Source organism: Cetorhinus maximus, chromosome 15 (genome assembly GCF_964194155.1).
Source record: "Cetorhinus maximus chromosome 15, sCetMax3.hap1.1, whole genome shotgun sequence".
NCBI lineage: Eukaryota > Metazoa > Chordata > Chondrichthyes > Lamniformes > Cetorhinidae > Cetorhinus > Cetorhinus maximus.
Genome location: NC_135893.1, coordinates 35908220 through 35930741, shown reverse-complemented (window position 1 = coordinate 35930741; position 22522 = coordinate 35908220). Strand labels below are relative to the sequence as shown.

At 41.1% G+C, this 22522-nt stretch overlaps 1 protein-coding gene across 1 annotated transcript in view; it reads left to right on the top strand.

The window, feature by feature from the left end:
• Positions 1 to 638: 638 nt before the first annotated feature.
• The window catches only part of kif17 (kinesin family member 17), a 102865-nt gene continuing 80981 nt past the window's right edge, over positions 639 to 22522 (top strand). Inside the window, exons 1-3 of the mRNA XM_078558273.1 lie at positions 639 to 1027; positions 18704 to 18850; positions 19555 to 19656. Of these exons, the coding sequence (XP_078414399.1) occupies positions 797 to 1027; positions 18704 to 18850; positions 19555 to 19656 (480 nt within the window). The 5' untranslated portion in view covers positions 639 to 796. The remainder of the gene's footprint in view (positions 1028 to 18703; positions 18851 to 19554; positions 19657 to 22522) is intronic.

Here is a 22522-nt window from a genome sequence, read left to right as displayed (position 1 = left end):
TCCCAAGAAGGGAGCCAAGAAAACCTTAAAGAAACTGTCAGCAAAGGACAGGAAGAAGCGGCGAAGGTCGAGGAAGAGTTACTCCACCTACATTTACAAAGTGATGAAGCAGGTTCACCCCGACACTGGCATCTCCTCCAAAGCCATGAGCATCATGAACTCGGTCGTGAACGATACTTTCAAGCACATTGCAGGTAAGGCTTCCTGCCTGGCCCATTACAACAAATGCAGCACCATCATCTCCTTGGAGATCCAGACCGCCGTGCGCGTGCTTCTGCCCAGGGAACTGGCCAAGCACACCGTGTCGGAACGGACATAGGGAGTGACCAAGTACACCAGCTCCAAGTAAAACTCTGCAAAGGACTGAAAAACACATATACAATGCTACCACAGTACCTACAGCATGGCTGGGGGCCTTGGCTAACCAAGGTTATTCCAGTGGGGATTTGCCCAGTGTTGCCATGAGATAAATTACTCACATTTTGTACTCATCTTTAAACACAGATTTTACAAAGCTAAACTCTCTGGATATCTAATGAAGAAAGAGCATCATTGGACTCTCTAATTGATGGTCCTGCTGCTCCGTCTCCATGGCAACAGTTGGCAAGCAGCGAAAACGGAAGTGGCACGCAGCCCACCGGAAGCTGGGATCGTCAGAAGACCTGGGCTGTTGCCGGGGCAACCGACGCTTGGGCTGCCGGATCCCGGTCCCGGGAATGGTGGAGAATCGGCGAAATGGGGGGTCTGTAAGGGAGGGCCGTTAATAAAGAAAAGTAACGTGTGCAACGGGCGGGGGATGGCCCTGGAGATGGTGAGGGTGGTGGTCCGCTGTAGACCTAGTAATAGCCGCGAGAAGGACCTGAACTGTAAGGTGGTGGTGTCTATGGACGCTGCCCGCGGCCAGTGCTTCATCCAGAAACCTGGGGTCCTCGGAGAGCCGCCCAAACAGTTTACTTTCGACGGTGTATATTACATAGAAAGCACCACGGAGCAACTGTACAACGAGATCGCCTATCCGCTGGTGGAGGTAAAGCAGCAGCCAGAGGAGCAGGAATTTGGGAGGAGGTTACATCACAAAACCATTGCGGGAACAATTTACACACAGTGTAATGCAGATTAATGCTTGGCACTAAGTGAGCAACAGGCCAATGACCCTGTATTAATTGACCAATAGGTATCATCTGATGAGCCAGTAACACAGTACCCTTTTCAGCTCACCACTAATATAATAAAAAAGGGAAAATTAATCTAAGATGCTTAAAATAAAGTAGCAAATGCCAAAAGTAATCTTACCAATTAAATTATTGTCTAAAATACGTTGTGCAACTGCAGTTCACATTGGCTCGAGAAAGAACAGGCTACCTCCTCCCTAAGTTTCTCCTAGTTTGCCATGTGTCTAGTTCCGTGGGCGCAATTGCCATCCAGCACTTCAGTCAACATATCATGACAGTGAAACTCTTTCGAGTTATCAACAGTCACAGATTGCAACTCTTTCGAGTACAATCACGGTTCTTGGTTTCTGGGAGTGGGACATGAACCCACAACCCTCTGATTCAAAGGCGAGGGTGCTATGAACTGAGCCACAGCTGACACCTCATTGTGACAGTGAATGCTGGCAGCCAATTGAACCTGCCTTAACACCCACACCTGTTCACTTTCTGAAAGAGGATCATTGGATAGTGATCGATTATGGGACCGTTGGATGATGTTTCCTCCCCAACACCGAGCACACCCTTGACAACATGACTGTTTATAATTCCAGAGCCCATGGTGGGGAATAGGGGATGCAGAGTTATAGGGTCACTCCAGTTGTTTGACTCTTTTTCTGCAAAGTTTCATATAGTATGAATGTTATATACTGCAAAGTATTCCATTAATATGTAAATGTCCCACTCTTGTAAATGTAATTGGATTTTCACGATTATTAACTATTTCTCTCCAATTCATATTATTTATGATTACCTGCATTTCCCATATATATAGGGGTAGAACCAAACCATCCAACAGAGACCCACATATCCATATATGTAAGCTCAGTTAATATTGAGCTTCAAACTTAATAAGAAGCTAGTTGTTGTATGATTGTTTTCCTTTCTGCTCATTCAACTTGGCATATTACAGACAGAATTGGGCAGTGAGCCAAAGTAGCGTGGTGTTTGGGTGATTGTAATAATAATGGGTTTAGAATTGTTCATTGCCCAGTGAGTTTCTTTTTTTTATATTTCCATAATTTTTTGCCCTCAGTCAGAAGGTGAGCCACTCACCACAGGATTATCCAGCTCTGAGTTGCTTTACTACCTACGGTATTTATGTAACTGGTTCATTTGAATTTCTGGTCAATGACAACCAATGACTAGGGTGTCCAACACCTCATCCCCTTCCCGTGGCACCTTCCCATGTGATCTCAGAAGGTGCAACACCTGCCCCTTTACCTCCTCACCGTCTAAGGCCCCAAACACTGCTTTCAGGTCAAGCAGCACTTAACTTGCACCTCCTTCAATTTGGTCTACTGCATTCGCTGTTCCCAATGTGGTCTCCTCTACAATGGGGAGACCAAACGCATACTGGGTGACCGCTTTGTGGAACACTTCTGGTCTGTCTGCAAGCATTACCCAGACCTTCCTGTCACTTGCCATTTCAACACACCATCCTGCTCTCATGTCCATCCTTGACCTGCTGAAATGTTCCAGTGAAGCCCAACCAGGCACTGTACAGCCTTTACAAAAACAGAATTACCTGGAAAAACTCAGCAGGTCTGGCAGCATCGGCGGAGAAGAAAAGAGTTGACGTTTCGAGTCCTCATGACCCTTCAGCAGAACTGAGTAAAGTTAGGAGAGGGGTGAAATATAAGCTGGTTTAAGGTGGGGGGAGAGAAGTTGGGAGGGGGGGGTGGTAGTAGGGACAAGCAAGCAGTGATAGGAGCAGATAATCAAAAGATGTCACAGACAAAGGAACAAAGATGTGTTAAAGGTGGTGATATTATCTAAGAGAATGTGCTAATTAAGAATGGATGGCAGGACACTCAAGGTACAGCTCTAGTTGGGGTGAGGTGGAAAGACTGACAAGGCATTACAGATTTAAAAATAATGGAAATAGGTGGGAAAAGAAAAATCTATATAAATTATTGTAAAAAACAAAAGGGAGGGGGAAGAAACAGAAAGGGGGTGGGGATGGGGGAGGGAGTTCAAGATCTAAAGTTGTTGAATTCAATATTCCCACCTATTTCCATTATTTTTAAATCTGTAATGCCCTGTCAGTCTTTCCACCCCACCCCCACTAGAGCGGTACCTTGAGTGTCCTGCCATCCATTCTTAATTAGCACATTCTCTTCGATAATATCACCACCTTTAACACGTCTTTGTTCCTTTGTCTGTGACATCTTTTGATTATCTGCTCCTATCACTGCTTGCTTGTCCCTACTACCACCGCTCCCCCCACTTCTCTCCCCCCCACCTTAAACCAGCTTATATTTCACCCTTCTCCTAATTTTACTCAGTTCTGCTGAAGGGTCATGAGGACTCGAAACGTCAACTCTTTTCTTCTCCGCCGATGCTGCCAGACCTGCTGAGTTTTTCTAGGTAATTCTGTTTTTGTTTTGGATTTCCAGCATCCGCAGTAGTTTTTTGTTTTTATCACTGTACAGCCTTTTCCAACTTAACATTGAGTTCAACAACTTCAGTCCATGAACTCATTCCTCTATCTTCACCCCTTTTTACCCCCTTTTTTCTACATTCATTTTTTAAAAATTCATTTATCTATGTTTTTATCCTCTTTTTTATCCCCCATTCTATCCCATTTTCTATCCTGTTTTTCCCTACCACTGCCCCCCACCCCCCCATCCCCAAAAGGGCCATTTGTTACTTGTTCATGTTTTCTTTTCCAGAGTGCTGGCCCTTGCTCTGCTATTATCACATTCTGCTTTCTTACCTTTTCCACTATCAGCACCTTTTTTAGCCATTACCACTACCATTAAAACTCCCTTTGTCCTTTAATTCATGACATTTTTGTCAATTTCTCCTTTTTCCCCACCTATCGCTGGCCCTCTGTCCACCTGCTCCACTCCCTTAAACAATATATATACAAATCCTTGGTATTAACAGAGGTCATTTTAGCCCAGTGTCCAGGTTTTAAATGTCCAATTTCCCTTTGAGCTTTAAGCTCTTGACAATGCATCTACAATTAGATTTTCTCGTCCAGCCACATGTATAATCTGTAAATTAAATGGTCATATAATGAACTCCACCTGGACAGCCTGTATTTTGGTGTCAAAATTTGTCCAGAAATTTTAAAGGATTGTGGTCCATATGAACAATTGTTTCTGACAAATTGTTTGCAACATAAACCTTGAAATGCTGCAACGCTAACACCAGACCCAGAGTCCCCTTTTCAATCATTGAATATCTTTTCTGTTGTACATTCAACTTTCATGAAAAATACCCTATTGGTTTCTCAATTCCAGTTTCATCTTCTTGCAACAGTACAGCCCCAGTGCCTACATCACTTGCATCAACAGCCAATTTAAATTGCTTGGCATAAGTAGGTACTGCCAAAACATGGTGTCGTAGTTAGTACAGTTTTCAAACTGTCAAATGCTTTCTGACAGTCCTCTGTCCATTGAAACTTCTTGTTCTTTTTTAATAGTTCAGTCAATGGAGCAACAACACTGTTAAAATTTGGTACAAATTTCCGGTAAAACACAATCATGCCCAGAAATCTCAAAACTTCTCGTTTTGACGTAGGCCCCGGGGAAATCCACCATGGCTTTGACTTTCATATCTCGAGGAGCCACCTTACCATGTCCAATGGTATGGCCTAGATATGTAACCTGCACTTTTGCAAATTCACTTTTAGCCAAGTTCATCACAAAATTAGCTTCTTGAAGTCAATTAAATAATTCTTCCAGATGTTATAAATGCTCCTCCCACGTTTGACTGAAAACTATCAAGTCGTCAATATAAACAGCCTAATTGCTCAGTCATGCAATTACTTTGTCAGTCTTTGAAATGTTGCTGGTGTATATTTCATATCAAATGGCATGACTTTAAACTGATAAAGTCCATCTAGCATTACAAAAGCCGATATCTCCTTCGCTCTCTCCGATAACGGTACTTGCCAACATCCTCTCAGCAAGTCAATCTTTGTGATAAATTTTGATTGCCCCACTTTCTCAATACAATCCTCCAACCATGGTATTGGATATGAATCTACTTTTATCACTGCAGTCACCTTTCAATAATCCATACACAGTCTTTATGTTTCATCCGGTTTCAATACCATCACAATAGGCGAACTCCAGCTACTGCAACTAGACTCAATGATGTCATTTAGAAGCATGAGTTCAATTTCTTTCTGTACTTGTGATAACTTTGCTGGACTTAATTTATAAGGATGTTGCCTTACTGAAAATGAATTCCCTACTCTTACTTCATGTGTAGCTAAATTTGCCCTCCCCAGCTTATTCTCACAAATAGCTTTGTGTGATTGCAATGGCTTTTCCAAATCAATTTGACACTTGTCACGAAGGTAACTCAATATTACATTTAAATTTTTAAGTACCCCCTCATTATCCAATTTCATTAGAGGAAACTTAATTTCAGAATCCTTCATTTCTACCTCTTTCTCCTCATCTATTACTACTAATATCTCCTTTTGGTCCTCTTCCCTGCCATAGTACTTTTTAAGCATATTTACTTGACACACCCTCAGCTTCTTCCTTCTATCTGGAGTATTTATTAAATAATTTACTTCACTCAGGTTCTATTCAATCCTATAAGACCCACTAAACCTTGCCTTTAATGATTCACCCAGTACTGGAAACGAAAGTACCACTTTTCCCCCAGCAATAAAATTACAAGCTGTGGCTCTCCTACCTGCCTCGTTTTCATCACTTGCTGTGATATCTTTAAATGTTCCCTAGCTAACTCACATGCACTGTTCAATCTTTCTCTGAAGTTTGATACATAATCCAGGAGAGTAGTTTCCAAATTTTGACCCACCATGAATCAATTTCAGTGCTCCCCTTACCTCATGACAATAGACTAATTCAAAAAGACTAAAACCAGCCTATGCATTAGGAGCATCCCTAATAACAAATAACAAGAATGGTAATTCCCCATCCCAATCTTGTGGATAGTCTTGACTATAAACCCTCATCGTGGTTTTTAAAATTTGGTGCCATCTTTTCAAAGCCTCTTGTGATTCAGGATGGTAAGTTGTTGATTTTAAACTGTTCTATCCCCAAACTGTTTCATTACGTCCTCAAATAGTTGTGACATGAAATTTGAACATTGATCTGATTGTATTCCTTTTGGCAAACTATATTTTGTAAAAAATCTAGTCAACTCTTCCACAGTTCTCTTTGTTCTAATATTTCACAAAGGTATTGCTTCAGGAAACCTTGTAGACACATTCATTATTGTCAGCAATACACAATCAACCACGACCCTAGTAAAAGTTTACTCAAATGCTTGAATTGGAATTGGTGTCAGCTTAATCACTGCTTGTGGTTTCACTGTCACCTGACAAGTGTGACATATTCTACAGAATTTGACTACATCTCTATGAAATCCAGACCAATAGAAATGTTTTTGTATTTTCGCCTATGTTTTTTTAATTTCTAAATAACCCCCAATTGGAATTTCATGAGGTGCTCTCAGTGTCTGTGATGTAAGTATAATAATTTGCATAATATGTTTCTGGTTTATTGTGAAGTAGGTTTATGGGAGTAAGTATAGTTGGGTCTGTTTGTGATTTTAATTACATTTGGAGTCAAGTAGACTGCAAGCTTTAAATCATCAAAAGAAATGCTAATGAGTAAACATGGATGCTGGCTTAGCATCTAAGGTGTGAAGGGAATTTGCATTTTTAGATAAATGAAGGGATATTTGGATTTCAAATGGATCTTAGTCTGTTTACAACAAGCTAGATCAGCAAGGCTAAGGAATGTTTTTATTTTCCCCAAAGGTTACTGACAATATATAGTGGCAACATGTAAGTTTTTATATTATAAGGAAGATACAGTTTCAAAGACATTTGGAATTATATCATTTACATATTAAAAAGAGAGAAACACATATAAAGGAGAATGAAAGGATATGTGTCATAAGGCCATGTAAGATCTGACAGGAGTGTGTGAAATAGCCTTAATGAAGCTTCCAGCATTTGTGCATGAGTCTGCTATCCAAAGAAACTGAAGTTGGGCAAAAACCATTTGGAATTCCACTGTCCAAGGTATTGTGTTAACTTGCTGAGTTTGTTTTAAATCTAAAATCTATTTTGGGTCGTTGCCTTAAAGGAAGTGTAACTGGACGTTAGGCTAATTAGAAATTTTAGGAGTTATTATAGTAGTAAGTAATTTGTAGTCTTATGTATGTGCTTGAAATATTTTATATTTTGTTAATAATTATTTTAATTTAATTATTAAAATCTCTAAAGGTCTTGGAGGACTTATTACCTCTGAATTCAATGCACACATCTTGTGCTAAATGCAAATCGCAAAACCATTGTGATAGCGCGATAGTTTCCCTTGTGGATTTGGTCAGCCTGGCACACATTATCTACCATGTCACAACAATCTAATTTCTATATCTAGATAGTATAACAATCTGATGCATTTCCACCCATTTTTCATCTGCTGAAATTTGATACGGTCACCAATTCTTCATTAACATATTACCTTTAAAGTAACAACATTCTGGAATACATTTGGCCTCTGTTTCTGAGTAAGCTGTCTGATATAACTGTTTTATTTGTGGATCCTTTTGTTCTAGCCTTACCAACTGAACTGAAATAAATATTTTAGCTTCATTCTCTTCCATTCTCTCTCCCTGAACAATCTTATCAAAGATAGCATCAGCTAATTGAACTTCAACACCTCTTCCCTGCCTTTTAACTTCCTCTTCTTCCTGTTTCAACCTGTCAATCTGTGATCTCGTTACTACACAATCTGGAAGCAATCCCGGATGCGCTTTCTGCCACACCTCTATTGAATGCTCCGCCACAGGTTGCTCAACTAATGTAGGCATCACCCACTTCCGTGACCCAGCTATATCATTACCTAAAATAAATTGAACCGCTACAATGGGCAATTGTTCCACTACTCCAACAATCACCTCACTTGTTTTCCACTTACTCTTTAAATTTACCTTCTATAATGGAATAGATTTAGCGTCTCCATGAATCCCACTTATTATCACCTTTTCCTACAATACTCCCTTAGAACAACAAATATCACTATCCCATAACATTAAGGATTGACTAGCCCCTGTGTCTCTTAAAATTTTAATACATTTACCTGCTCCACTCTGTAGACATGGAAAGACTTCCCCTTTCGCATACGAAATCTTTAAACATTTCTTCAACCTGCTCTTCAGAATTCCCTTGGGTAAGTTATGAACGTACCGTCCTTACCTATCACTGATTCTTCCTGCTTTCCCTGTACACAAACCACCGGTTTTTCCTGTTCCCGAACCACAGAATCCACAGTACTTTTACTTCCAGAGCTTTTCTGCATTCCAATTACTGTAACAAATTTTCCCTGTAACTTCCAACACATTGACTTCGTGTGCCTCAATTTTCAAGTGTCACTTTTACTCTCAGCACCTTCCTTTTCAGTCTGAGAAAAATCTTCCTGAGAATTTCCAACTACTCCTTCTCTTCCCTAACTACCTACCTACCTTCCTTTCACCTTCCCACTTTCTATCCTTCTCCGATTTAAAAGGGTGATGAAGAAAAGGTTTAGCTCTATGAACTAACTCATAATCATCAGTTATCTCTGCTGCTTGTCTTACCGTTTTAACCCTCTGTTCCTCCTCATGAGCTCTCACTACTGAAGGAATTGAATCTTTAAATTCTTCCATAAGAATATCTTCTCTAAGAGATGCATATGTTGGCTCTACCTTTAATGCCCATATCCACCGGTCAAAATTACTTTGTTTTACTCTCTCAAACTCAGAATCAGTTTGCCCAGGCTATTACCTTATATTCCTAAATTTCTGCCTGTATGCCTCAGGAACCAACTAATATGCACTCAAAATAGCCTTTTTTACTGCATCATAATCCACCAACACTTCTTCTGACAGTGAAGCATAAACCTCATGAGCTCTACCCACTAACCTAGACTCTAAAAGCAATGTCCAGTTTTCTTGTGGCCATTTCATCTGTTTAGCTATCTTCCCAAATGAAATAAAGTCTGCCTCTGCATCCCTTTCTTCAAACTTCAGAAGAGCTTGCACAAATTCAAACATCTACCCACTGGGCTTTACATAGAAGGTTTTGTCAACATCAGAACCTTCCTCTGAGGTCTTTTTTTTTTAAGGTCCAGCTTTTTAAACCAGTATTCCCTTTCTCGTTCCTTCTCTCTCTCCTCTATTGCTAGCTTCTCCCTCTGGAGGTCAAGTTTTCACATTTCCATTTCTCTTTGAAATACTTTCTCTTTTTCTCTTTCCTTCTCTTTCTCTGACCTTTTTCTTTCTCTTGTTGCCGGAGGTCACCTGTAACGGTTATTGGCTTAGTACAAAGAGGAGAAGAGCCAATTCTCTCTTAACTCTAAATTCGTTTTATTCACGTCGTTAGATCATCTACATATAGCTTATACGTCTGGTTAAATATAGACATGCAGTTTACAGCAGGCTATACAGTTTTATACACAAAACTAGGATCTAAACGCACACCCACTAGGTTTCTCTGACACTCCCTGAGTGGTCACAGAATATAAAAGCTAATATCCGAAAAGGAGAGCTGATGCTGGCCAGGTGTTCCGTTCTCTCTCTCTCTCTTGCGTCTCTACGTTGCTGACGTAGGTTCTTCCGCTTCTGCGATGGTTGGTCTCCGGAGGCTCGCTGCTCCACTCCCGAAATCCTTCCAGTATTATACTGAATCTTATCTCTTCAAGCTGTGCTGTCTCTCTCCCGTTGGTTTAGGCCTGCTTGCCTGATCTGTGGCATATTCTCATTGGCTCTGTTCCAAGACTTGCAGTATCACCTCATTCCTCCTTTTCTAAATAAGGGCTCATCACATTTCCTTTGTCTTCAAGACACTCAGCTACTTCAAAACCGGTTCTAGCCAGTTCAGCCCAGTGACTGGAGCTCAGGTTTCAAAAGTTGCTCAGTTCAGTGACTGGACTCAGGTTACTTCAGGTCAAAAGTTGCTTTTGCCTGTGTCAGCAGTTCAGCTGTAGCCCCTGGCCAACACTCTGTTGCCCCTTGTTCAAGTTTTTTCATTGCCATTACTTGTTCAAATTCAAGCTTCTTCATTTGTAACTGAAGTCTCACGACCTCCAGCTGTGACTCACTAGTTTCAGGTATCACTTCCAATTTCAAATGCTATGCTATCACTTCAACTATGTCTACTTTCTTTGCACCTACAGGTAACCACAACTGTAACTTATCCGCCAATTCTGTTAACTCACCCTTAGACACTTTTTGTAATCCAATCAGAGTTATGTCTTCTACTTCCAAAAATGTTTTAGCCATGGATACAGCCATTTTTCCAGTCTCGCCACTTTAAAAATCCCTCACACCAACTTCTCGTACTCATAGCCTTAAAATTCACCAACTCCAAACCAATCAAGGAAGTTCAAATATCCCGCAAGGAGCCCCCAATTTGTTATGACATGGCAGATGATGTGTGCTAGGTGGACCAAATCCACAAGGGAAACTTGGTCACGCTATCCAACAGTTTTGCAATTTGTATTTATTATAAGAAGATGTGTGCACTCAATTCAGAAGTAATAAGTCCACCAAGTCCTTTAGAGATTTTAAAAATGAAATTAAAATATTTATTAACAAAATATAAAAGATTTCAAGCACATACATAAGACTACAAATTACTTACTAATATAATAGCTCCTAAAATTCCTAATTAACCTGACCCCTAGTTACACCCCTCTTAAGGCAACAGTCCAAGATAGATTTTAGATTTAAAACAGAACCAGCAAATTAACACAATATCCACTTGACAGTGGAATTCCAAATGGCTTTTCCCCAACTCACATAGCAGACTCATGCACACATGGCTAGAGTCTTAATTAAGGCTATTTCACACACTCCTGTTAGATCTTACATGGCCTTCTTTCCACATAGCCTTTCATTTTCCTTTATATATGTTTCTCCCTTTTTAATCTGTACATTCTATTGTTCCATATGTCTTTGAAACTGTATCTTCCTCATAATATAAAAACTTTCATGTTGCCAATATTGACAGTAATCTTTGGGAAAAATAAACACACTATATTTACAATAAACCAGAAAAGTATTATGAAAATTATTATACTTTCATCACACCCCATTCTACTTTTTACTTCTACCCAAGAATTCCCTTATGTTATGACGTGGCAGATGGTGTGTGCCAGGTGGGTCAAATCCACGAGGGAAACTTGATCGTGCAGTCACAATGGTTTTGCAATTTGTATTTATTTTGAGATGCGTGCCCTGAATTCAGTAGTACTAAGTCCACCAAGACTTTAGAGATATTTTTTAGAAAATTAAATTAAACATTTATTAACGAAAGAAAGCATTCCACGCAAATACATAGGTCTACAAATTACTACTATAATAACTCCTAAAATCCCTAATTAATCTGGCTTCCAGTTACACCCCCATTAAGGCAACAGTGAAAATAAATAGATTTAAACAGATCCAGGCAAGTCAACACAATACACTGGAAAGTAGATTCAAAGTGGTTTTTCCTAGCTTCAGTTTTTGTAGACAGCAGGCTTAGTGCGCAAATACTGGAGGCTTTTCACATTTCTGGTAGATCTTACAATGCCTTCCCTGACACATAGCTTCAATCTCCTTTATACATGTTTCTCCCTTTTAATGTAAATCCCATTGTTCCCATATGTCATTGGAACTTTACCTTTCTCATAATATAATTCCTTTCATGGTGCTAATATTATCAGTAACTTTGGGAAAAATAAAAGCACTGCTTGGCCTAGCTCCTCTGGCTAGGTGTAACATCCTACCTTTTCTTTGAGATTCAAACTACCCTGATTTATCTAAAAATGCAAATTCGCCTCACCTCAAATTCTAAGACTTCAGCCACGTTTTTAGCATTTCAAACCTGGCTTCTTTTGATGAGTCAAATCCTCCAGACCAGCTGTCTCCAATTCAATTACATCTCTCTCTCACTCTCACACACACAGACAGACGCACACACACACAAACCCCCACTATTAATCTACTTTTACAATAAATCACAATAATATTATGGGAATTAATATGCTTTTGGAACACTTTTATATTACAAGACTCTTGAGGATTCATTTACTTCTGGGACCAAGCCAAGGTATGCCACAGCTCTCTGGAATTCACTTTGGTTTTGCCTTAGTGTTTCAGCTATTCTTTGAGGTACTGGATTTCCTGAGGACCCTTCTGTTGGCTTATGGCTAAGCGATCCTTCAACTTTCCTTGAAGACCTCATGAATTTGGATGCCTCAGCTCGAGCTTGGGGCTCTCACTGCACTCTTCCTCAGTGGTTGAACATCAGAAAACCTCCTGGGTTTCTGATAGCCCTCTGTTATGGTTTCAACTGCTGGTTCACAGCTCTTGGCAGATGCTGTATTTGTTTCCAAGCTGCTTCCAAACTAACTTCTTGCAGAACTCCAAGTGAGCTGACTGCAGATCCTCACAGATAAAACCCAAAACAAGAATACATTTCCATAGTAACGTGGCATACTTCGGGTTGTTCCAAACAGAAATGTAAACTAATTATCTTTTATCTTCAAAACAACTATTTGATTCTAAGAATATTTTATATCTCCAATGGAGACAACAACCCTTTTTCCAGACTTGGTGATTTCACCAAGGAATCTCCCTGTTTACAAGGTTTTGTTAACTTCTTTGATCTGGAGACTACATGAGTAATTATTGAAATAATTGCAGACACCCTGTCCCTTCTAAAATCTCAAAGATGGGTCACCCATTGTTTAGATGTCCCACTTCCAAGTCTGACCTTATTGAATGAACACGGGTTATCCCTTGAACTGTAAGTAATCCAGGTCTGGTTGATTTTTTTATTCTTTCATGGGATGTGGGCGTTGTTGGCAAGGCCAGCATTTGTTGCCCATCCCTAATTGCTCTTGAACTGACCTTGCTAGGTAATTTCAGAGGGCACTTAAGAGCTAACCACATTGCTGTGGGTCCGAAGTCACATTCAGGCCAGACCAGGCAAGGATGGCAGATTTTCTTCCCTCGAGGACATTAGTGAACCAGATGGTTTTTACAACAATCGATAATGGTTTCACGGTCTTCATTACTGAGACTAGCTTTATATTCCAGATTTATTAATTGAATTCAAATTTCACCAGCTGCCGTGGTGGGATGTGAACCCATGTCCCAAGAGCATTAGCCTGGGTCTCTGGTTTACTAGTCCAGTGACATTATCTTTACCCCACCGTCACCCTAATACAATTAAAAGTTTCTCAATCAAGTTTTTCCATGTATTTACATTTTTTAAAATTCCAATCACCAGACTAAAAGTATATTTCTAAAACATATGAATTATGAAATCAGATTTTTGCAACAGTGGTGATGAACCACCTTTTAGAACCACAGCTGTCTGAGTGGCGATAGTACTCCCACAGCTCTGTTAGATAGGAAGCTTTTGACCCAGCGTTAGTGCAATGTCATTGAAATGTTGAGTCATGATTGTTTGTAACTTGGAGGGGAACTTGGCAGACATTGTCTTTCCTTGCATCTGCTGCCCACATCCTTCTGGATGGTAGAGTTTGCAGTGCTGTGGAAGAACACTTGGCATGTTTCTGCATTGCATCTTGTAGATAGTACACATTGTGGGAGTGGTGGAGGAAGTGAGTGTTCAAGGTGGTGGATGAGGTGTTGATCAAGCAGGCTGCTTTGTCCTGAATGGTGTTGAGCTTCTAGTGTTGTTGTAACTGTTCCCATCCAGGGAGTATTCCATTACATTTCTAACATGCTTTAAAGGTGGTGGAAAGGCTGTTGGGAAGCAGATGATTCACTTGCCAGAATACCCAGCCTCTGACCTGCTGTTGTAGCCACAGTATTTATGTGACTGGTTCAGTTAATTGTCTGGTCAATAGTGATCCCCGGATATTGATAGTGGGGAATTCGATAATGGTACAGCTGTTGAATGTCAGGGGGAGGTGATTAGACTCTCATTGGAGATGGTCATCGCCTGACTCTAGTGTGGTGTGATTGTTACTTGCCACTTATCAGCCCAAGCCTGGATGAAGTTGCCTAATTCTTTCTGCATGTGGGCACAAATTGCTTCATTATCTGAGGAATTTCGAATGGAACTGAAGACTCTGCAATCATCAGTGCACATCCCCACTTCTGACCTTATGATGGAGGGAAGTTCATTGTTAGCAGCTGAAGATGGTTGGGCTTAGGACTGTGCCCTGAGGAACTTCCACAGTACTGTCCTGTGGCTGAGATGATTGGCCTCTAACAACCACAGCCATCTTCCTTTGCACTAGATATAACTCCAGCCAGTGGCGAGATTTCTCCCTGATCCCATTGACTTCAATTTTATTAGGGTTGCTTGGTATCACATGCAGTCAAATGCTGCCTTGATGTCAAGGGCAGTTATTCTCAGCTTACCTATGGAATTCAGCTCTATTGTCCATGTTTGGAACAAAAGCTGTGATGAGGTCTGGAGTCAAGTGGCCCTGGCAGAACCCAAACTGAGCTTTGGGGTGCAGGATATTGGTGAATAATTGCTCCTTGATAGCAGTGTTGACGACACTTTCCATCATTTGCTGATGTTTGAGAGTAGGCTGATTGTATGTTAATTAGTTAGATTGGATCCGTCCTATTTTTTGTGGAAGGGACAGACCAGAGCAATCTTCCACTTTGTCAGGTAATGCTAGTGTTCTAGCTGTACTGGAATAGCTTGGCGAGATCTATGGCTGGTTCTAGAGCACAGGTTTTTAGCACTATTGCTGGGATGTTGTCAGGGCCCATATCTTATTTAGATAGTAATTTCTTGATACCACATGGCGTGAATCAATTTGGCTGGAGATTGGCACCTGTGATTGTGGGAACCTTAGATGAAGGCCAATACGGATCATCTCCTCAGCACTGCTGGTGCTTTGACCTTTTGTACTCGCATGCATTTAGTCCTGTGTGGTAGCTCCACCAGATTGGCACCTCTTTCAGGCACATCTGGTGCTGTCTTGGTCATCTGGCTTGATGAAGGTGGAGGAATGAGATATATGATGGACTATGAGGCCACAGATTATGGTAGAATACAGTTCTGCCATTGCTGATTACCCACAGCATTTCATAGATATCATGTTTTGAGCTGCTGGCCCTGTTCTACTATCTTACTTTACACAACATGATGGAGGATGTCCTCCATGTGAAGAGGGGGTCTTTGGGTTGAATTTTGGTGTTGTGGTGTGCTTCTGACAATGGGTTGGAAAGTCAAGGGCACCAACACCTTAACCATTTGTGGGTTCCCTGGCTGTATTTTTGGGGTTCAAGCAACTAATTAGTCACAGTTGGGGCTGTTATCCCTTTACAGTTCAGCTGCCCGTCCCCAGGATTTGCTGGCCAATCAAAGGGCCAACAGCTCCACTTTTTCAGTAACGACACCAAGATCAGTGAGCACTGCTGGAATGGTGCCTGGAAGAAGAGGATGCCATGAAAGCAGGCCATCCTCCCAACCTTGTAAGGGGGTCTGGGGGCAGCAGGGTCAGTCAGGCAGGCACCAGTGAGGGGCAGGGTGGAGTTGGTGAAGGCAGAGGGAGATTGCTGGAGGGCCAAAGCCAACAAGGGACCCCTTAAGTGTAAGTTACTTTGCAAAATACTTCAATGTAGTCATGACTGTTTATAAGTGAGTTGCAACGCTGCAACTGATTGCTGCAGCTATGCTCTCTCTCATTAAACCTACTGAGAATTCTGTAGCATCTCCTGAAGATTAATTTTCACTCTGGGTTCACTATAGCAATACACCTAAACATGAATGTGGTTAGACATTTCTTCACTAAGCAGAATACTCCATCCCTCTTTTTTTACTTTAGTTTATCCAACTAAAGCTATGAATGTTTCTCTTCCCACTGGATCTGCAATATTGATTTGTCTGATTTCTTCCATGGATGATGAACTAATATTGAAAGTTACTTTTCCAATACTTGAGCACCTCTGTCTTCCCTGATACAGGGAAGAAGATACTTTCAGCGTAGGGAAGGTTGAATGCTCCTTATAACAAAGAACAAATTCTGCTACTCCACCGTTATATTTCTTTGTTCCAAAGCACACCCAAGATCCACAAATTGCGTTAGCAAAGAACTGATATGGGCAACATAGGCCAAATTGCCAGCTCAGTGCTATAAATCTCCATAGTTCTTTCTTGATGGTTATCTAGTATAAAATTGAAGAGTGAGACACTCAAGACACTATAAAATGACACCCTGAGAGAGCTGGAATCACATTACCCACCTTTCTTCTCGGTTGTGAATAATATATATTATGCATGGACATTAGAGAAAAACGCATGCAAAGTGAAAGAAAATAACAAGTCCTATGTTGTAATAAATGGAATTTCATAATTCTCTTACAACTAACATCTATCTGGATATGTTTGACAATATCGCAATTACTGTGAGAACTATGGGTTTAGACTTCTCATTTGTCACAGAAATCATTAGATTTAATGATATTGATCACTTTAGTGATATTGTCAGTAAAAATAAGGAATGGCAGACATGCTGAATAATCACTTTGCATCAGTATTTATAATGGAGGAGGAGGCCAGTGTGCCAGACATTCCAATGTAACTAATATTGACTGAGGGACTATCCAAAATTAATGTGAACAAAATAACAGTAATAAATAAAATAATGGTACTATAGTGTGACAAATCCCCCAGACCAGATAGTTTTCATCCTAGGGTTTTAAAAAAAGTAGATGAGAATATTGCAGATGCCCTAACTATAATATTACAAATTTCTCTCGATTCACGGATCATTCTTTTAAATTGGAAAATTGTGTGTGCCACTTCACTATTTAAGAAATGCGATGTAGAAAATGAGGAAATTATAGACCAGCTAGCCTAACATCTGCTGCTGGGAAATTGCTAGAGTCAATAATTAAAGATAGGGTGACTGAACAACTTGGAAATTTTCAGCTGATCAGAGAGAGCCAACATACATTTGTATGGGGTAGATCATGCCTGATGAACCTGATTGAACTTTTTGAAGATGTTACTGAAGCAATGGACAGGGAAATGTCTATGGATGTTAATTATATGGACTTCCAGAAGGCATTTCATAGACTGTTGGCTAAATTTGACGCTCATGCAATTGAAGGCAAATGATTGACCTGGTTAGGAAATTGGCTGAGTGGCAGGAGACAAATAGTAGGAACAATGAGCAGGTATTCCAATTAGCAGGATGTGTTTAGTGGTGTCCTGCAAGGATTAGCAATCGGGAAGTGGGGAGCGAGGAGCAGGTGAGGGAGGAGGAGGTGGGGAGAGGTCAGCAATCAGAAGGAAGCTCCAGTCGAAAACCAGGAGTGGAGGTAGTGGGAGGTCACCATTGGTGAGAAAGCTCAATTTGGTAATCAGGATGGGGAGATCTGCAATCAAGAGGGCTAGGTGAGGTGAGGCTAGAGATTAGGGCTGGGGGGAGGATGAAAGCTTCCTTGAGAGGCGCGGAGGGAGCACTGTTGTTCCTCCTGGCTTATAAGGAGTGCTGAAAGAGAAACTTATCTTGGGGAGCTGCTAACCATCACCTCCAATTCAACCTAAATTTCCTGACCCCGGGGAAACTGGTGCAGAACAAGTTATTTTAAAATTGGGTACATAATTGCATCACTGGAAGCCGATTTAAAGATATTATTAAGTGTTCCACATCTTCACAGTAAGAACATACGGATGCCTTGATATCTCTCAGCATCAAAATTGTGGTGGGAATGTTGAGGTCAGGTTATGTGGATTTCACTTAGTAAACCATTTCCTGTCCAATGTGGAGGGGGGTTCATTGTCAAAGTCCTAGTCTCTATTCTGGGGAATGAGGTTCTTAGGATAGTGTGATACATTTATAGCATAAAATGAGTGCTGTTTTAACCCTTATTATTCCTTATTATTTCAGTGGGGTAGGGGAGTGCTGATTAGCTCAGTTAGCTAGGGTTGTGGTGCAGAATTGCAGACAATAACACCAACAGTGCTGGTTCAATCCCTGTACTTGCTGAGGTAGTGCTTTACAGCCAGTAAGGTACTCTGAAGTGTGGTCGCTAATGTGATATCGGAAGAAAACAATGTGGTTGTTAAAAGATGGGGAAAGAACTTTGAGAAGTGGTGAAAGCCTGTGAAGCAAGAATGTATTTTTGATGGTTCCCTGAAAAATGAGACAATAGTAACTTTTTATATTTGAGGCAGGATATAGATATGATGAATTATGCTAGACACAAAACATTTATTTTCACCAGAAACTCAAAAATATTTAGAGGTTTGGGGAGAAACAGATGCCCAGGGTAGAGACAGATTAAGATAAGAACAAAGAGATGGATTTTAAGAAAGGAGGGGAGAGAAATGGAGAGGCAAAATTTTTAAAGTAAACTTTTAAAATAAATGTATTTTTGTGGATATACTCTTAAAAACCATATAAATATAAAAATCATCTTTATTTCCATACCACACATGATAGTCATCAGTCTGATCGAGACACCGTTTTATGCCTTTATAATTATAATTTTCAATTATGAGTAATTTCATTCTTTTCTAGGGTGTCACTGAAGGCTACAATGGAACAATATTTGCCTATGGACAGACAGGAAGTGGGAAGTCATTCACCATGCAAGGCATTTCTCATCCAACATCGCAACGAGGAGTTATTCCCAGGGCTTTTGAACATATATTTGAGAGTATCCAGGTAGTTAAGCTATAGCTCAGAGTTTCCTGGGGTTGTCTATTGAATTGTTGTGGGAATCAAAGTTGCAAAGGAGATGGTGATGTAGTTTTTCTTGCATGTCTCAGTTTTTCCAGTGGTAGTCCTAGTTTTGTCGCGTTTATCTGTGTCCTAATGTGTTAAAGGTGCAGAGAAATGAATTCCATCCTGCTTTAACCTCAGAACATTTGGTGTGGTACATGTCCTCATGAAGCATAAGTAATGACATATTCAGATGTGCTTCAAAGATTCCTGAATAAAGCAGAACACTGGTTTGCATTTGGGATTCACCACGTGGTGAGTTCCTGATCACAGTTATTCTGTCAGCACTGTCCAAACCAGAGATGAAGCAGCTCTCCACAGGGAAGAAAATAAAACTGGATGGTAAATCACTTTCGCCAGTCCTAGAGGTAGGATTAGGAGATAGTTGATTACTTGTGTTCTTGTGGGAGGAAGTAAAGAACAGTGACCCCAAAAAGTACATTTTAAGTTGCTATTTATAGTTATATTCTATCTTTGTTTTTGTCTTCCTCCTCATACAGTATCTTCCTCCTTAGCTATTCATAAAATGAAATAATCAGCTATTATTACATTACATTTAGATTTACTCCCATTCAGTATTTTGATTATTTTGCAGCAAAATGTAAACAGTTTAAGTGGTTTAACTGCCACTGTGTGTTCACTGACAGTGTACAGAAAATACAAAGTTCCTGGTGAGGGCTTCATATTTGGAAATTTACAATGAAGAGATCAGAGACCTTTTGGGGAAAGACACCAAACAGAAGCTGGAGGTAAAGTGAAACTTTGCATGAGCATTGTCTCAAAGTAAGTTGTATTATAATATGAAAAAATCTCTCGTACAATGAATGTCTAGATTAAATGTGTTTTTTGAGTTGTGGTGGATTGAGTCGCTGCATCAAAAATCTGGAACTCCCTCTCGAACAGCACGCAGGTGAACCTACACCAGATGGACTGCAGTGGTTCAAGAAGGCGGCTCACCACCTCTTTCTCAAGGGCAATTAGGGATGGGCAACAAATGCTGGCCTTATCTGCAACATGCACATCTCATGCACAAATAAAAAAACATGTATGCTTCCAGTACAAAAGGCTGCAGACCTAGTGAATCTTTGGTTATGAAGATAGATTGAGGAAGTTGGCATTGTGTTCCTAGAAGAGAAGGCTGAGAGGATATTTGATAAAGGTATTCAAAATCATGAGGGGTCTGGACAGAGAAGATAGGGAGAAATTTCCCACTCGTGAAAGGATTGAGAATGAGAGAGCACAGATTTAAAGTAATTGGCAAAAGAAGCAAAGGTATCATGAGGAAAACCTTTTTCACACAGTGAGTGGTCAAGTTCTGGAATGCACTGCCTGAGAGTGTGTTGGAGGCAGGTTAAATTGAGGCATTCAAAAGGGAATTGGACTGTTATGTGAAAACGAAGAATATGCAGGATTACAGGGAGAAAGCAAGGGAGTGGCACCAGCTGAATTGCTTATTCAGAGAGCCAGTGCAGACACGATGGGCTGAATGGCCTCCTTCTGTGCTGTAATAATTCTGTGATTCTGCAGCAGAAGCATATGCAACTTGCAACTGCTTAATTAAAAGTACCTTGCCAGAACTGTGTTGGGACTGTTTTCCTGTTCTTTGTTAGTAAAACATGAAAGTATACGGACATCAGCTGTGACAACCACAGAAATAGGTCTCTAATGAGTTCATGTTACAGGACCCTTCAGTTGATGATACAGTACTCCTTCATGTTGAACACACTTGGAAGAAGCACTGAGACTAGCAAGAGCACAGAATGTACTCTGGTTGGGGGACTACAATATCCATCACCAAGAGTGGTTTGGTAGCACCACTCACTCAGCTAGCTGAGTCCTTAAGGACATAGCTGCCAGGCAGGACATGCAGCTGGTAGTGAGAGAAACATCATCAGCATCCTTCCATCTACATAAGATGATGTAAGTGCAGCAAACCCATTCGGGATGTGGTAGCTTCATATGCTGCACTTTTGCTGATGGCTAAAGAGAGCAATCTGAGAGAGGCAGTTTCTGCCACATATAATGTTGTTTGCTGTTGGTGCCTATTGCCAAACCTCTGAAGCCACTAATCACCCTGGTGGCACACACCAGCCCACAGGTGATGTTACCATTTTGCTCTGTCATTGGCTAGTGTCTCCCAAGTGTGAAAATTGATGTTTAGAGCCTTCATATCATGCTTGCAAGCATTCTTGAAGTGGAGCTTTTGGTGTCCTACTGGTCTTCTGGCTCTGCCTGCCTTGTCAGAAAATTCTTGCCTATGCATCTGCCTTCCATGCTGTGAACATGCCTGAGCCAGCGAAGTTGCCTCTGCCAACATACATTGGAGATTTGTCTTTGAGAGGACTCCTGCATTCATGATTTTGGCCTTCCATGTCATGCCCAGATTGCATCACAAAGAGAGAAGATGAAAGTTGTTGAGCTTCCTTTCTTGATAGCTGTAAATCGTCCATGTTTCACAGCAAACTAAAAAAGAAAGAGAGAAACAACACCAGGGAAAAATCCACTTGACCTCATCCTTACCCATCTACCTTTCCCAGATGTATCTGTCCATGATGGTATTTGTAATAGTGACTGCTGCAGAGCCCTTATGTAGATGAAGTCTCACCTTCAGACTAAGAACACTTTCCTTCGTATTGTGTAGTAGTACCAGTCTGCTAAATGGGATAGATTAGAACAGATCTAACAACTCAAAAGTGGTTATCCATGAGGTGCTGCAGCCAACAACAACAGCAGATTATATTCAGCCACAATTTGTAATCTAATGCCTGGCATATCCCTTGTTCTATCATTACCATTGTTAAACTTCTTAAAGCCAGATGGTGAAGTAGAAAACCAAATGACAATCTTTACTTAATACTAGATTTATTTACAGAATGCTACATTATAATTGCCTGCCTCCTCCCAAACCAACACCCAATATCTCAGATGCCTCTGTTTTTAAATCAAATAAATGAGCAAATCAACAAATCAATCCCTTAAAGGGGCGTTTGCATGTTATTGTAGGAGAAGGGGGTGCTCCTTTGCTTTCCTAACTTTTTCACCCTGTAGGAATTGGATTTTACTCTACTACAGGATGTGTGAGAGTATGTGCGTGGGAGTATGTATGTGGGAGTGTATGTGGGAGTATGTGTGTGGGAGTATGTGTGCATGCATGTCAAGCTCTGACGGTGCGTGCGTCAGGCTCTGTCTGCGTATGTGTGTCAGACTGTGTGTGTCAGACTGTGCAGGTGCAAGTGTGTGTGCATCAGACTGTGTGCGTGTGTGTGTGTGCGCGCCAGTATCTGTGCGTGTGTGTGTGCATCAGACTCTGTGTGTGCGCTAGACTCTGTGCGCGTGTGTGTGCGCGCGCCAGACTGTGCGTGCGCGCGTGCCAGACTGCATGCGTGTGCGCGCGCCAGACTGTGCGTGCCAGACTGTGTGTGTGCGTGCGTGCCGCCAGACTGTGCGGTGTGTGCACGCGTGTGTGTATCAGGCTGTGTGTGCGCGTGTCTGTGTGTGTGTCAGACTGCGCGTGTGTCAGACTGCGCGTGTGTCAGACTGCGCGTGCACATGTCAGACTGCGCATGTGTCTCCATATGTGTCGAGCTGCGTGTGTGCGTGTCGGGCTGCGCGTGC